A 12,296-nucleotide genomic window follows, 5' to 3' on the forward strand; every position below is an offset into this window, starting at 1 on the left:
ATGACGGATTCTGTTGTCGTGGAGGGATACGCCAGACTCAGAGATGGAAAAAAGGTGTTTTAGTTTAACTATATTAACTGACGGATATGGCAGAAGTAGCTTCAGCTGTGCTTATAAAAAAAGTTTGTCTCTACTTTTCTTTTCTCTTACAGTGGAAAACTAGGTGGCTCGTCCTTCGCAAGCCGTCGCCTGTAGCAGGTAAAAAAAAATATCGACGTTTACTGGAAAACCGATGCGCAATTGTACACACATTGCTTTAATTACTGCGACCATTATCCAAATGAATGTGGAGCTTTCGCGCAGTGCGTAAACAAACCAATGCGCTCGTGAGCTGCGTCACATAGCAACTTGAAAATATCAGGTGCTGCCCTGCATGTGTTTTCCAGTTGCATGGACCCTCTTGTCTACAAAAAGCCTGGTTTGGTGTTCTTATTCAGAACTTGGACCCAGTCAAAAGGGCTCAGATAAGGTTAAAACAGATTAAGAGCATGGTGAAATAATGTTCAGAGAGAATTTCTAAACCCATGATTGTAAATCACCCTTTCTAACCTGACAAAACTCTGCATAAGAAAGTCGTTTTGTGAATGTGTTGAAAAGAGTTTTGTGAAGCAGAAAAGAAGTTTTTTGTATGAAGTAAATGTTGGCCTTGATATTGGCTGTTAGAAGAAAAGTACAGGGCCAAAATTCACACTTGAAATTGAAATGTGTACTCATCTCAGACTCACACAATGTGGGAACTTTGAGTTTTACAGTTTTCTGCTTAGAGTCTGTGCTCAGATTTTAACAAACACTGTTATTATGCTTTGTATAACCATACAGTCAATGTTTTTGTGCAGAAATGTCACAACAACAAATCTTTCTCTGTACGTTCACAATCTTGAGTTGCATGCATGTCAGGGTTTTAGTCACAGCTTTGATATACAACCACTGATTTAGAAAATCTACACTAGCCCTTAAACTTAATGAGGTAAAGACTGATAGTCTGAGCCTTGCTGTATTTTTAGATGCACTCTGCTGGTGCTCTTAGTGAATTTGGACTAATTATTTGGCCGCTGAGGAGGCTTCTGCTCCCCTGACGTTGGTTTTGTGCTTGTCTAAACCCTGGAATTAAACAATTACCTATGTCCTTTTTGTGTAACCAACGGGGATTGAGAGTGATGAAGTGTCTATATTGCGTTACACCGGACCACAGAAGAGTTTCACTGCCGCACGGTGCAGCATGCTCCACAGGTTAGACCGAGGTTGCGTGATGCTCCTCTTCAGATCTTTGATGCCGGTGTTATCACAGCTGTCTGCTCTCATGCCTGAGTTATGTGTGTCAAGAGGAGTGTGTGTGTGTGTGTGTGTGTGTGTGAAGGAGAGACGCCGCGAACCCTTACAGTCTTGTTTTGTCAGTTGACACTTGATTGTTTGAAGGTGCCAAAAGACCAGAGGACACCAGAGCAGCTACTGTGTGTCAGAATGCATCTGATTAGTGTCTAACTTTGGAAATTAATAAGTTACTGCAGTGTTTAAGGACTGCTATGACTACTACCACTAGAAAGGTAATGTTAGCAGCAGTTTAATGATAGTTACATGCTGTGGTTTGATGTGTGAGTGTTTAAAAACCTCGTCTTATACTTAACACACTGCACAGATATTAATTCTGCACTCAGTTTTCGATATTCAGGCAGGACTTTTTCATAGTTTTTTCCAATGATTAATGAAGCTCTTTTACACTTCCAGTAAAGCCCCCCAGCTGCCCATGTACACACATAATTTTCACAAGTGCTGACCCATACTTGCTTCTCTCATATGGCTTCTATGTCCCCCTCAGACTGCCTTGTGCTGCTGGTTTTTAAAGACAAGTCCGACAAAGCCCAAGGCAACAAGGAAAGGGCCAGTGTCACCTTGGAGGAGATTTGCGGCCTGGAAACGGGACAGTGGTATGAGGGTGTGGCTTTTACTCTGGCCATCCTCTGCCTGAACCAGACTGCTCTACTGGGCTTCGACAGCAAGGAGGCCCTGCAGGCGTGGGATGCCCGCCTGCGATACAGCCTCGGAGAAGGTAAAGGAACACTCAAACACTCCTATTTCACTGCTTTGGCTGCTTGTGTGTTTTGTTCTTCAAGTGCTTATTTGCTGTAGAAATGTAAAAGACTCTAAAAAGTCTACCATAGTTAAAGTCAGGGTTTTCAAAGTCTCAGACTTTCGGGCTCCCCTTAGACAAAGCTTGGAAAAAGCCCCCTCCCTTAGTTTAATTGCTTAGTTTCGCTCAGTTCCTGGATGCCTATGGGATCATGACTATGTTATTTCATCTTATAGACATTCAACGATTGAGCCAAGATTTTTCTGTTTGATGTACTGAACCAAATGCATAAAATCTGTCTGACGGCATTATTTGTCTCTCACTCTTGGAAAGTGGGAAAAACAATAAATTCCACAAAACTACTGCATCTCTGAGCTATCTCTTTAACCAGATTACACATATTTAGGCTGTTCAATATAATCTCCTTTTGATAACTAATATGTTTAACTTCCATCCACTGAGCCTCACTTGAAACTGTTTGGAGCCCCCCTGGGGAGGCTTGCCTCTCACTTTGAAAACTTCTGGTTAAAGCAATTCTCAACAAGTGGATTAGTTCCTCCATCATGCTGGCAGGCTTCTGTGTTGTTGCTGTCAGAGAAAAGTGCTCTGTAATCTGCCAAACCTACACGAAACAAGTGATTTTTTTTAGTTATAGGTTTGCACTGTTCAAGAGTAAGTTTCAAAGTTCACAAGTCAATAAAAACAGCATAAGACCAAAAAACAATCTACCCTCAGCAGCAACGATAATGTTCAAAAAGGTTTTTAAATGCGGAAAACAGTCTACACTACTGATTGACCTGATGTGTGTAGGAAGAAAACAGAGACATGAATATTTGACTCTAAAACAAGAACGAAGTTGGAAAAACAACCACAAGGTAGGGACCTGGTATGTCACTCTTGAAAAGTAACTTTAAGTTTCCATAATGAGAAAATGTGATGTTTTCATTGATGTTATGAATGATTTTTCTGAAATGCCGTCGGTCTTCGATATAATCTGCATTAAAAATAAAACCAAAAAAGTGAGCTAGGTTATGTTTTCAGTTAAAAAATCCCTACTGGCAAAGAATACCTCATCCATATTCTAGATATCGACTCACAGCTGAGCTACCATAATATATAATGACATATTCATTGTGTTATATAGACTCAGGTTCACACTATATGGGTATTTATATACAGTAAGTTATGTAAGTGAGAAATAGGCTGCTAAGATGGTGGCTGCAGTCCAGCTGAATTTTAAAGCGCTTACTAATGACGGTGTTACGGGACGTGATGATGTTCCAGTCTGTCGTGTGTGCATGTGAAATATATGTGTGCTTGTATGGATGCTCTTGTGTATGTGTTTAGAGGGCTGGATACGTACATGATGTGTGTGTGTCTTAATGCTTCATGCCGCACAGTGGATTGTGTCCAAGTCAGCAGAAATGTCACCTGCCAGCCTTTGGGCCGAGGGCCACCGAGCGCAGAGCCTTTGTTGCTGTGTGTGACACGGCATGAATCTTTCTTACCCTGAGTGATGATGTGATGAAGCTGGCCGACATTTCCTCGTCGTCGGCCTCCATCAGTCTCACCTGGCCGAGTTTGTTGAGCACAGAATCGGTCAGTTAGAGGAACTTTAAAATGGCAAACAAAGCAGGTATAAAACTTCCAAAACACAAACTTAGTGCTCTAATTTTATCCAGTTTCCTCTTTTGTTTCTTATTAGTTATAATACACAGACTCATAAACACAGATGGTTATGACAATCTTTGATTCATTGTAATTGGCTTTAGATCTGAGACAGCATGTTGATTTCATTGTGTGTGTGTGCAGCTGCTTTTCCAACTTTTATTGGTGAATACAATTGAATCCACGCAGAGGTAATTACTGTTTGAGGTCACATACTTTTTTTATCCTTTCATAAAGTACCACTCATAACTTTTTTTTCTATTATCTCAATGGATTCTGAGTTTTTGAATTCAAATAACTCACTTGTCACTGATTGTATGAAACTAGGGAGGAAGAGGTTACGGTTTGGAAATTGTGACATGCATTTTTGACTGTTTTCTGACTTTTTTTAAAAACAGCTGTGGACACATGTGCAGGTCTTTCTGTGAAAACAACCTTCTTTCCAGCATCAAAATTATGTTTATTTTATGCTGCATCTATCAGCTTTCACATGATATACGGTTTCCTGCTCATTTTTGCCCATTTCATTGCAGTAAGTAAGTCAATATGTTGGAAAAGACATGCTTCAGGTACTTGTAGAATTTGAGAGTTTGATGCAAATCCATCTTCTGAACATAAGTTGTATTGAACATTAAAAATGATGGGAAAATCTGGTACCAATTGATATTAACTTGAAGTTTCGAGATCCTAATTGCCGTCATTTGCATTCCTTCCTTTCTATGTATGCTCAGTTCACAGATTCAGTGTCGGAGTCTTACCAGGGACCAAGTTGGAGATTGGACCTGCCACTCTTCATTTGTGCAACAACTTACTGGCTCTTGCCCGTGATGTCCCCCCTGTTATCATTGGCCACTGGAACCTTCCAGACCTGCGCAGATATGGACCTGTACCAAACGGCTTTGTGTTTGAGGGAGGAACAAGATGTGGTTACTGTAAGTTTGGTGGTTACTGTCATTTAGATGCGCTTAGTTTAGAATAATCGGCCATTTTCCTATTGTCTGTGTGGATACATTAAATTTGTGCTTGGCAGATCAGCATCACTAAAATGTATTATAACACTAAAAAAGTATATATCTGTAAGGCATGAAGGGAACTAAAGGAACTTTAAAAAGGAGTTCAAAGCTTAAGGAGCACTAGACATAGTTTATTGGTTTAGTATCACAAAAAAGGTGAGTGAATAGACATCTACAGCAAAAGTGAAACAGAAAAGAAAGTCAGGTTAACAGCAAGGTTAAAATGACAAAATAAGAGAAAAAGGGCACAAAAGATCTTGTCAGACATTATATATACAAAAAAAGCCAGATCTGATGTTGTTTGAAAAGGACTGACAGAGTAAAATTGGGTCACAACATTAGAGACTAATAGCTCATTAAATTATTCTATGAGCTGTTTCTCAAACCGACCAAATAATCTCTGGCTGTGATTTAAGATGATTAATTTGTATCTTTCATTCAATAGAGGCTGTGAAAGAGATTCTCTTTCTCACCACAATAACTGTCTCAAGGGAATAATGAATTGTTCAACTTTAAAAATAAGGACATGCTTTACAGACAGTCTGAGGAAGGAAAGAAGTCCATTTTGTGGCGCCTGCAGTCGGGCAATGTGGACTACATACAGATCAAAACAAGAACATTGATGCTCTTCTGTTCAAAATAAATTAAATAATCATTCTCAGGGCTTGGAGCCAGAGAGTTTGAGACTTGAGAAAAGTATCTGACCCCTCTAGCCAAGTTTGAGTCATTAGTATTGATTATGTGGTCCTGCCTTAATTTTGCATATTGTTAAAAAAAAAAGAGTTTTGGTCCAGCAGTCCATAGAAATTGATAATTCGGCCTACAAGTCATTTTCCTTCAGGGCCTGTTTTTAAGTTGAGGACTCTCTGCATGAAAGCTTGTTCAGCAGAGCAGTAATAACTTGAGGGTGATTAGTTTTGATCACACTGTTTACTCTCTGCACTGGAAGGTTGATGAATAATTTATCAAGTGTGGACAAATGAATGTGATTCACAGAGGGGCACACCAAGGAAACAAAACTATTCAGTAGACCGTTGAAGCCTTTACAGCACCGTGAAACCACGTCTGTAGGATTATTTTTTTAATGAATTATAGTTTCATGATCCTTCTATTCAGAGTTGTTTGTCAAGCATAATTAATATATTTTTCTTTGATTCAGTTTATCCCTGTGAAAGTCGTTGTGTTTGATGGGTTTAAATCATAGCCATCCGGGGTATTTTAGTGCTGATTCTTCTTGTGTGTGACACTCCCACTTCCAACTGGCATCTCAGCACGGAGAACATCAGTGTCAACATTAGGATTAGTAGGCTGAGCTGAGTCACTGGATGTGTTTTTTCCCCTGTGGTTGTACATCTGCCCCCCTCATGCAGGCACATTCAGAAAGATGCTCAATTCAATTTTTATGAAAACAGGAAAAAAAAGAAAAAAGAGCCATTAGATGTGTTTTATTGTTGCCAGAAGGTTGAACAACTACATGTGCAAATGTCGTCATGAAAGATTTTAGGACTTCCAATTCTTGTTTAACTGCTTCATATCTGAAAGGCATATGATATTAACATTTATATGACAGCTAATGACCCGTGACTTACTTCTTGTGCTGCAGCTGTTTCCTAATGGTGCTACGCTGGCTTTTATTTTTTCACATTTGTGTTCGATTCAGAGTGTTTGAGGAAGTGTTTTATTGGCTAAAAGAACATCCATTTGGAGTATTGAGCTCTCATTTCCCTGATTTACTATAGCAGGCCTTGGAACAAGCATGTGCTCGTATCCACACATGCCATTGTTTTGTGGTTTGACCTAGACTCTGTTGGTGAATACAGGGAAAACTAAATTGATTAGAATGGAAAACTTAACAAAATGAAACAATAAAACAGTATCATAGAAAACTAAGACCAAAACGGGATAAAAACAAAACGTGGTTACAATCCATCCATCCATCCATCCTCTGCCGCTTATCTGGGGTCGGGTCATGGGGGCAGCAGCCTAAGCAGAGAAGCCCAGACTTCCCTCTCCCCAGCCACTTCGTCCAGCTCTTCCCTGGGGATCCCAAGGCGTTCCCAGGCCAGCCGAGAGACATAGTCTCTCCAGCGTGTCCTGGGTCTTCCCTGGGGTCTCCTACCGGTGGGTCGTGCCGGTGGGTTACCCTTTTAGAAAAAGGCTATCCAGTTAAATAGCTGGTAGTTTGTTAGCCATTGTGACAAATAAATACACTTACTACTTTTTAAGATATAACATTACATTTTAAAAAGTTGCTGTAGTCTTTTTGTCTCAGCCAGCTGGAGTGACATGTCGGAGGCTTGTTTGATTGACATTAGCTGGCGGGCTACCGGTTTTACACCATGTGAAACAGAGACAAGTTAATTAAACTGCTGTAGCTACAAGTCATGGACAGACGGCGTGTTGTTAACAGGAATTTTGACGAGCAACAACCAAACCAGCATCTAACAGGACCAAAGGGACATTTTGCAGCTGAGCAGCTAGTTAGCCATCTTGCTTGCTAACTGACTTTTAGCGGTGATTTGTGTGTTTGGCAGCTTGTTCAAAAAGCTAGGGGCAGAAAAGGTTGTGTGTTCATGTTTAGAAGTTATGTAAGAGACAGGAAAGCGAATGTGGATTGTTGTTCAGTCTTGTGTTGTGTAGCAGGATGCCAAATGTGTCAATATTTTTTATCAAGTAGTATTTACTCATTCTTAATAGCTTTGTGGCAGCAGTTAGGTGAAGAGCCTCTCCTGTCTCAGTGTCTCCATGCAGAAGAGTTCCCAGTTTGGATTTTTGAAGAAATTGACTTCCACGGTGCCTGTACAGTGCCGTACACTTGTGGGATGAGTTGCCCAACATGAGCGCCAGATCTCCCTAATGGTTTTTTTGCTGAATGGGAGCAGATCCCTGCAGCTGGGTACCAAAATTCTGTGGAAAGCATTCCCAGATTAATGGTTTTGGAATTGGATGTCCAACAATCACAATCATATGGGTGGTCAAACATTTGTTGTCGTGTATAATATGTATTGGAAATCAGTCCAATTAATTAATTTGAAATATTGGGCAGTTATTTTTGATTTGATTTGGTCAGATGAGTAATTGAAAGCATGTGTTTGACCTCTCTGACTTGGTTGATGGGGCATTAAAAACATCTGATTCATGACGTCAAAAGTTGCGTTGGAGAAAATGATTCAGTTTACGTAGGACCCCCCCCCCCCCACCCGCTGCCCCGCAAAATTAAACATTGTGTGTCATTCCAGAGAGGAGGTTGTTTTTGAGAGGCATGAGTTGTCCCTGAGCTCAATTTAACAGTCACGACTTTGTGTGTGTGTGTGTCTCTTTGATAAGTTAAACCACAGTTTACATCTTGGAATAGAAATGAAACCATTAGAGTGGAGAGGAGTGTATGTCAACACCTGAAAGGGACAGAGACAGACATGAGGAGAACGCCGGAGAGCCGATGAACATCAGAGCGTTACGGACACATGATGACCCTGCTGGAAACATGACACTGAAGAATGTGATGTGTGATTTATTTAGCTCCATTAAATCTTGAGCAGTGTCTGTCACATAATGTGAATAAGGACAGAAATCACTTTACTTTTATGTAAAAAAGCAAATAACACAAAAAAAGGAGAACTATGAAGGTGCATCTACTGTAAATGTTAGCGTGAGTTGAAGGGTTTGCATTCCTGTGACATGTAATATCGCAGCACAGTTTGTCCACAGCAGAGGGAGAGGTGATGTAACGGTGTTGGACCTCTCACTTCTGGTTAAAGCAGCTGTTGAACACTCTTCGCTTGGTTGTTTGCGCCCTTCTTGAGAGATTTTTCCTTAATGTTTCCTCAGTTTTGTAGTGTGAAATAAGAGCAAAGTAGCCACATTTTGATGGTAGTGTTTTAGGGCTCATTTGAGCATTATGCGTCAGTCAAAAGAAGACTTGGAGACTTACTGTAACCTTGGGCTCTGAGAGTGTCCTCACATTTCTTAGACTGAACAATGAATGGATTCATTGAAAAAAATACTTTGATGATTGATAATTCAAATAAAGTTGCAGCCCTAGTTGGTATAGTGAAAACTGGATTGGTGTGAATTACATAGAGAGATTTAAAACTGCACCATTTATTATGTACAATCGTGACAAACACACAGAGAATCATAATTTTAGTGTTTTAGTGTTATTTTGTTTTTTCTGGTCCACAATTTTACTGTTGCGGTTCAGTCTCGCTGCTCTCATCAACTTCTAGAAGCTAATAAATCAACTGATTATCACAGCTGTTTAACTTCCCAGCACCAAATGGCAACTAGCTGGTGAACACAGTGGAGCTAAAGAGACACATGTGTTCTTCTCAGAAGGTGTTCAAGGCAAAAACTGAAGACTCCAAAGTGCTGGATGTGTAAATAGGCAACTGTTTGCTAACACTTTTTCCACAACATTTTTAAAGCAGCAATAATCTATATTTTTCACAATAATACTGTATCAAAAGACATTGTTTAATCTAAGCCTACAGAGTATGTGTGTGTAACTTCAATTTCCAGTGAAATCCGGCATCGTGTTAATTGTTCATTTATCTCTTGTTATATGCCAAATATTTGTCAAAAAAATCAGTGTCAGATTATTTTGACATCCAAATCCCTGTCTTTTCTCTTCCTGTAGAACTAATTCAAAGGTTTGATGACTCATCCTGCACTTGAGGGTGTTTACTTTGGGCGAGTAGTTAGCCACACTTGTCATATAAAACCACACTTCACTGTTTGTGGGTGGTATTACAGCAATATCGAGGGAGATAGGAAGAGGTGTGTTTGGATATCAGTGGGTAAAACCTTTGTTTTCATTTCCAAAATAATGTGACTGACATTTAGTCATCTTTCCCTCATCCTCCTACTGATCTAACAAAAGGTTTGTGTGTGTGTGTATGTGGAGCCAACAGCCCCCTGTTGAGTGGTCCAATCAAATGCGAAGGATTTGATTTAAATCCCTCTTGTAACTGTACACCGCTCAAATTTTACTGGGGAAATAAGTCACAGTACAGAAGCTAAAGATGTTCTGACTTCTGTTTCACTGGGACTTTAATAGCGACTTTCAGCTGACTGTTTAGCTGCAGCTTTACTCTTTTGATTCACTCTCACCACTGTCAGGGTGTCGTTTTCTGCAGTTGTTTTCGTAGAAACCCACTGACACAGACACAGTAAGCGACTAGCTGGTGAGCATAGTGGAGCATTTAGCAGCTAAAGAGCTCTGTATTCCCCTCAGGAGAGTTGGTAGATTAAAAAAACAACAAAAACAGAGCAACTTCAATTTATCAGGAGGCCAAAAATATGACAAATGAATGATAATGTCACTCCGAAACAGCTGGATGTATAAAAAAAAAGATAGAGTTCACCATGTCAATTTGAGAGGATGATTTGTCAGTGGTGTGTTTACATCCTGTAGCTGCTGTTCCCAAGTGGCCAAAAAAAGCAGCAGTTAATGCTGCGTTAAAGACAGTCACAATGAGTCAGATGCATTTTGTTCTTTTAGTATTGCCCAATAGATAGTTCGGGGGGGGTATCTTGCAGGGAACTAAATTACGCATGGTTAACATGTATTTATAAAGTTGCTAATTACTGTATTAGTCATGTTGTGGGAAAAGTTGTACCATTGAGGGAAGTTCCAGATTACATAAACCTCTGAGTGTATCTCAATTGTGAAAAGAGAGGTCGTTAAAAAATAAACTCTTTCTTCAATGATCGTCTGTTCGGGTGTCAGATGCTGCTGTAAAATGAAAAAGGCCAAACCGCGCAGTGCCTGTGAAGATTCAAGTTAATTTACACTTCCCACTTATTGAACAAATGTACTAAGTTTTATTTCTTTGTACGTTTCATTAGTGTTGGAGGAGAGAACAGGAGGGTCCACTCGAGTTGTTCTGTTCCTACGCAGAGTCTTTATCATGCTGTAAACTGGAGCGAGCCCTGCCACCTGTTCTTTGTTTTGCTTTGGGGTTGGTTTTTTTTTGTACTCTAGCTTCTCTCGCTGCACCTGATACTCAGTCACCTGCTACCAAAGCACGATATTGTTAAATGAGGCTGAATTTATTCTCTTTATCTCTAGTTATTGTGCTGCAGGTCAATATGAGATGAGATGCTTCTCAATCAAATCTGTATCATAACCGTGTTAAATGTGCAATACATCTTCAATTTCGATTGGTGCAGACATCTTAGCAGTTTGCCAGTGACCTTTGACCCTGTTCACAGCCAGGGGAACATTTGGTATGTGATTGACGCCAGCCCTGACATGGGTGGTCTCCGGTACAGGCCGACACTGTGTCACCTTATTGGTGACCCCCTGTAAAGGACAGCTACTTGTATTGTCAGAGGGAGATCGAGAGTGCCCCAGGGAGCATGCTCTTTGGCTTTTGGATCAGTATACATCACCTTTGACACTGTAAATTGACTAGAAATACATCTTGGAGCTATAAAGAGGAAATTAGTGTTTTTTGTTTTTTTTTGACTTGATTAAATGTATAACAGCAGCCACAAGATGTGCTGGGTGTTAAACCTCAGTACTACTGTTGGAATCAAAGGTGTTTATTGTGCTGTTGAAAGTATTAAAAACTGTTCTTATTTATAATTCTTGTTTGAAATCCTAATTTTTTTATCTGGCAAAAAGCCTGTACGGCTGCTTGTATTCAAATTTTTGTTAAATGTAAAAAGGTTTTCAGATTCAGAAATCACCTCTACATTCAAAACTCAGACATACAATACATCCTCCTAAAAACAGGATAAAATACACAACATAAATAACTTTGGATGCTTATACCATTCCAGTCAGCATACACCTGAAGAAGGTCTTTAACTGAAATGTATATTAACATATATATTAGCATCTTTAGTGTGGGTGTCCCTTCTTCCTTTTAAGTACATCTCTAGTCCACTAATGCACCTGTCACAAAGACTACACAGGTGTGCAAAGATTTTTTTCAAAACACATTTTTTTTGCTTGATTATTTGTTACTTTTTTTGTCTTATGAAATAGTAAACATCATATACAATATCTTTAGGTTTCAGGACATTGTTACAAGCTGTATTTTTAGAGATTTATAGACAAAAGAAAGAATCAATAATTCAAATAATTGTTGTTGCCCTACCAGATATCGTATTGATTCTAGACAGGCTGATACAATTAAACCCTGCAGTGCTGGGGAAAAAAAGTGAAAACCCACAAGTGACACTAACAAACTGTCTGTTCTACAGGGGCTGGTGTTTTTCTGCTTGCATCTGCTGAGAGCGAGCAGATCAGCTTTCTATTCGACTGTATCGTCAGAGGCATCTCCCCCACCAGAGGCCCTTTTGGACTGCGGCCAGTTTTGCCAGGTCAGTACGGGAGCAGCTGGGAGAGGACTGGAAAACTCTCCACAAACAGGGCAAAACAATTTGTAAGGGATATCATTAAAAGTAAGAAAGTACATCTCTTTGTGATGGATGATTAGTAGCTGCCCTGTTGCCAAGCAGTGCGAGCAAACACTTCAAGTCAACAGTTGCTGTCTAAACTGTAGTGCGTCTCCCCTTATGAGCTTCCTGGGGTTTAT

The 12,296-nt window shown here is 39.9% G+C and overlaps 1 protein-coding gene across 1 annotated transcript in view; it reads left to right on the top strand.

The window, feature by feature from the left end:
- Positions 1-12,296, top strand: part of LOC128383467 (protein Dok-7-like) — a 33,040-nt gene continuing 20,744 nt past the window's right edge. The window contains exons 1-5 of the mRNA XM_053343085.1: positions 1-54; positions 153-198; positions 1,817-2,047; positions 4,468-4,668; positions 11,962-12,081. Of these exons, the coding sequence (XP_053199060.1) occupies positions 1-54; positions 153-198; positions 1,817-2,047; positions 4,468-4,668; positions 11,962-12,081 (652 nt within the window). The remainder of the gene's footprint in view (positions 55-152; positions 199-1,816; positions 2,048-4,467; positions 4,669-11,961; positions 12,082-12,296) is intronic.

Source organism: Scomber japonicus, chromosome 22, assembly GCF_027409825.1.
Source record: "Scomber japonicus isolate fScoJap1 chromosome 22, fScoJap1.pri, whole genome shotgun sequence".
Classification (NCBI taxonomy): Eukaryota; Metazoa; Chordata; class Actinopteri; order Scombriformes; family Scombridae; genus Scomber; species Scomber japonicus.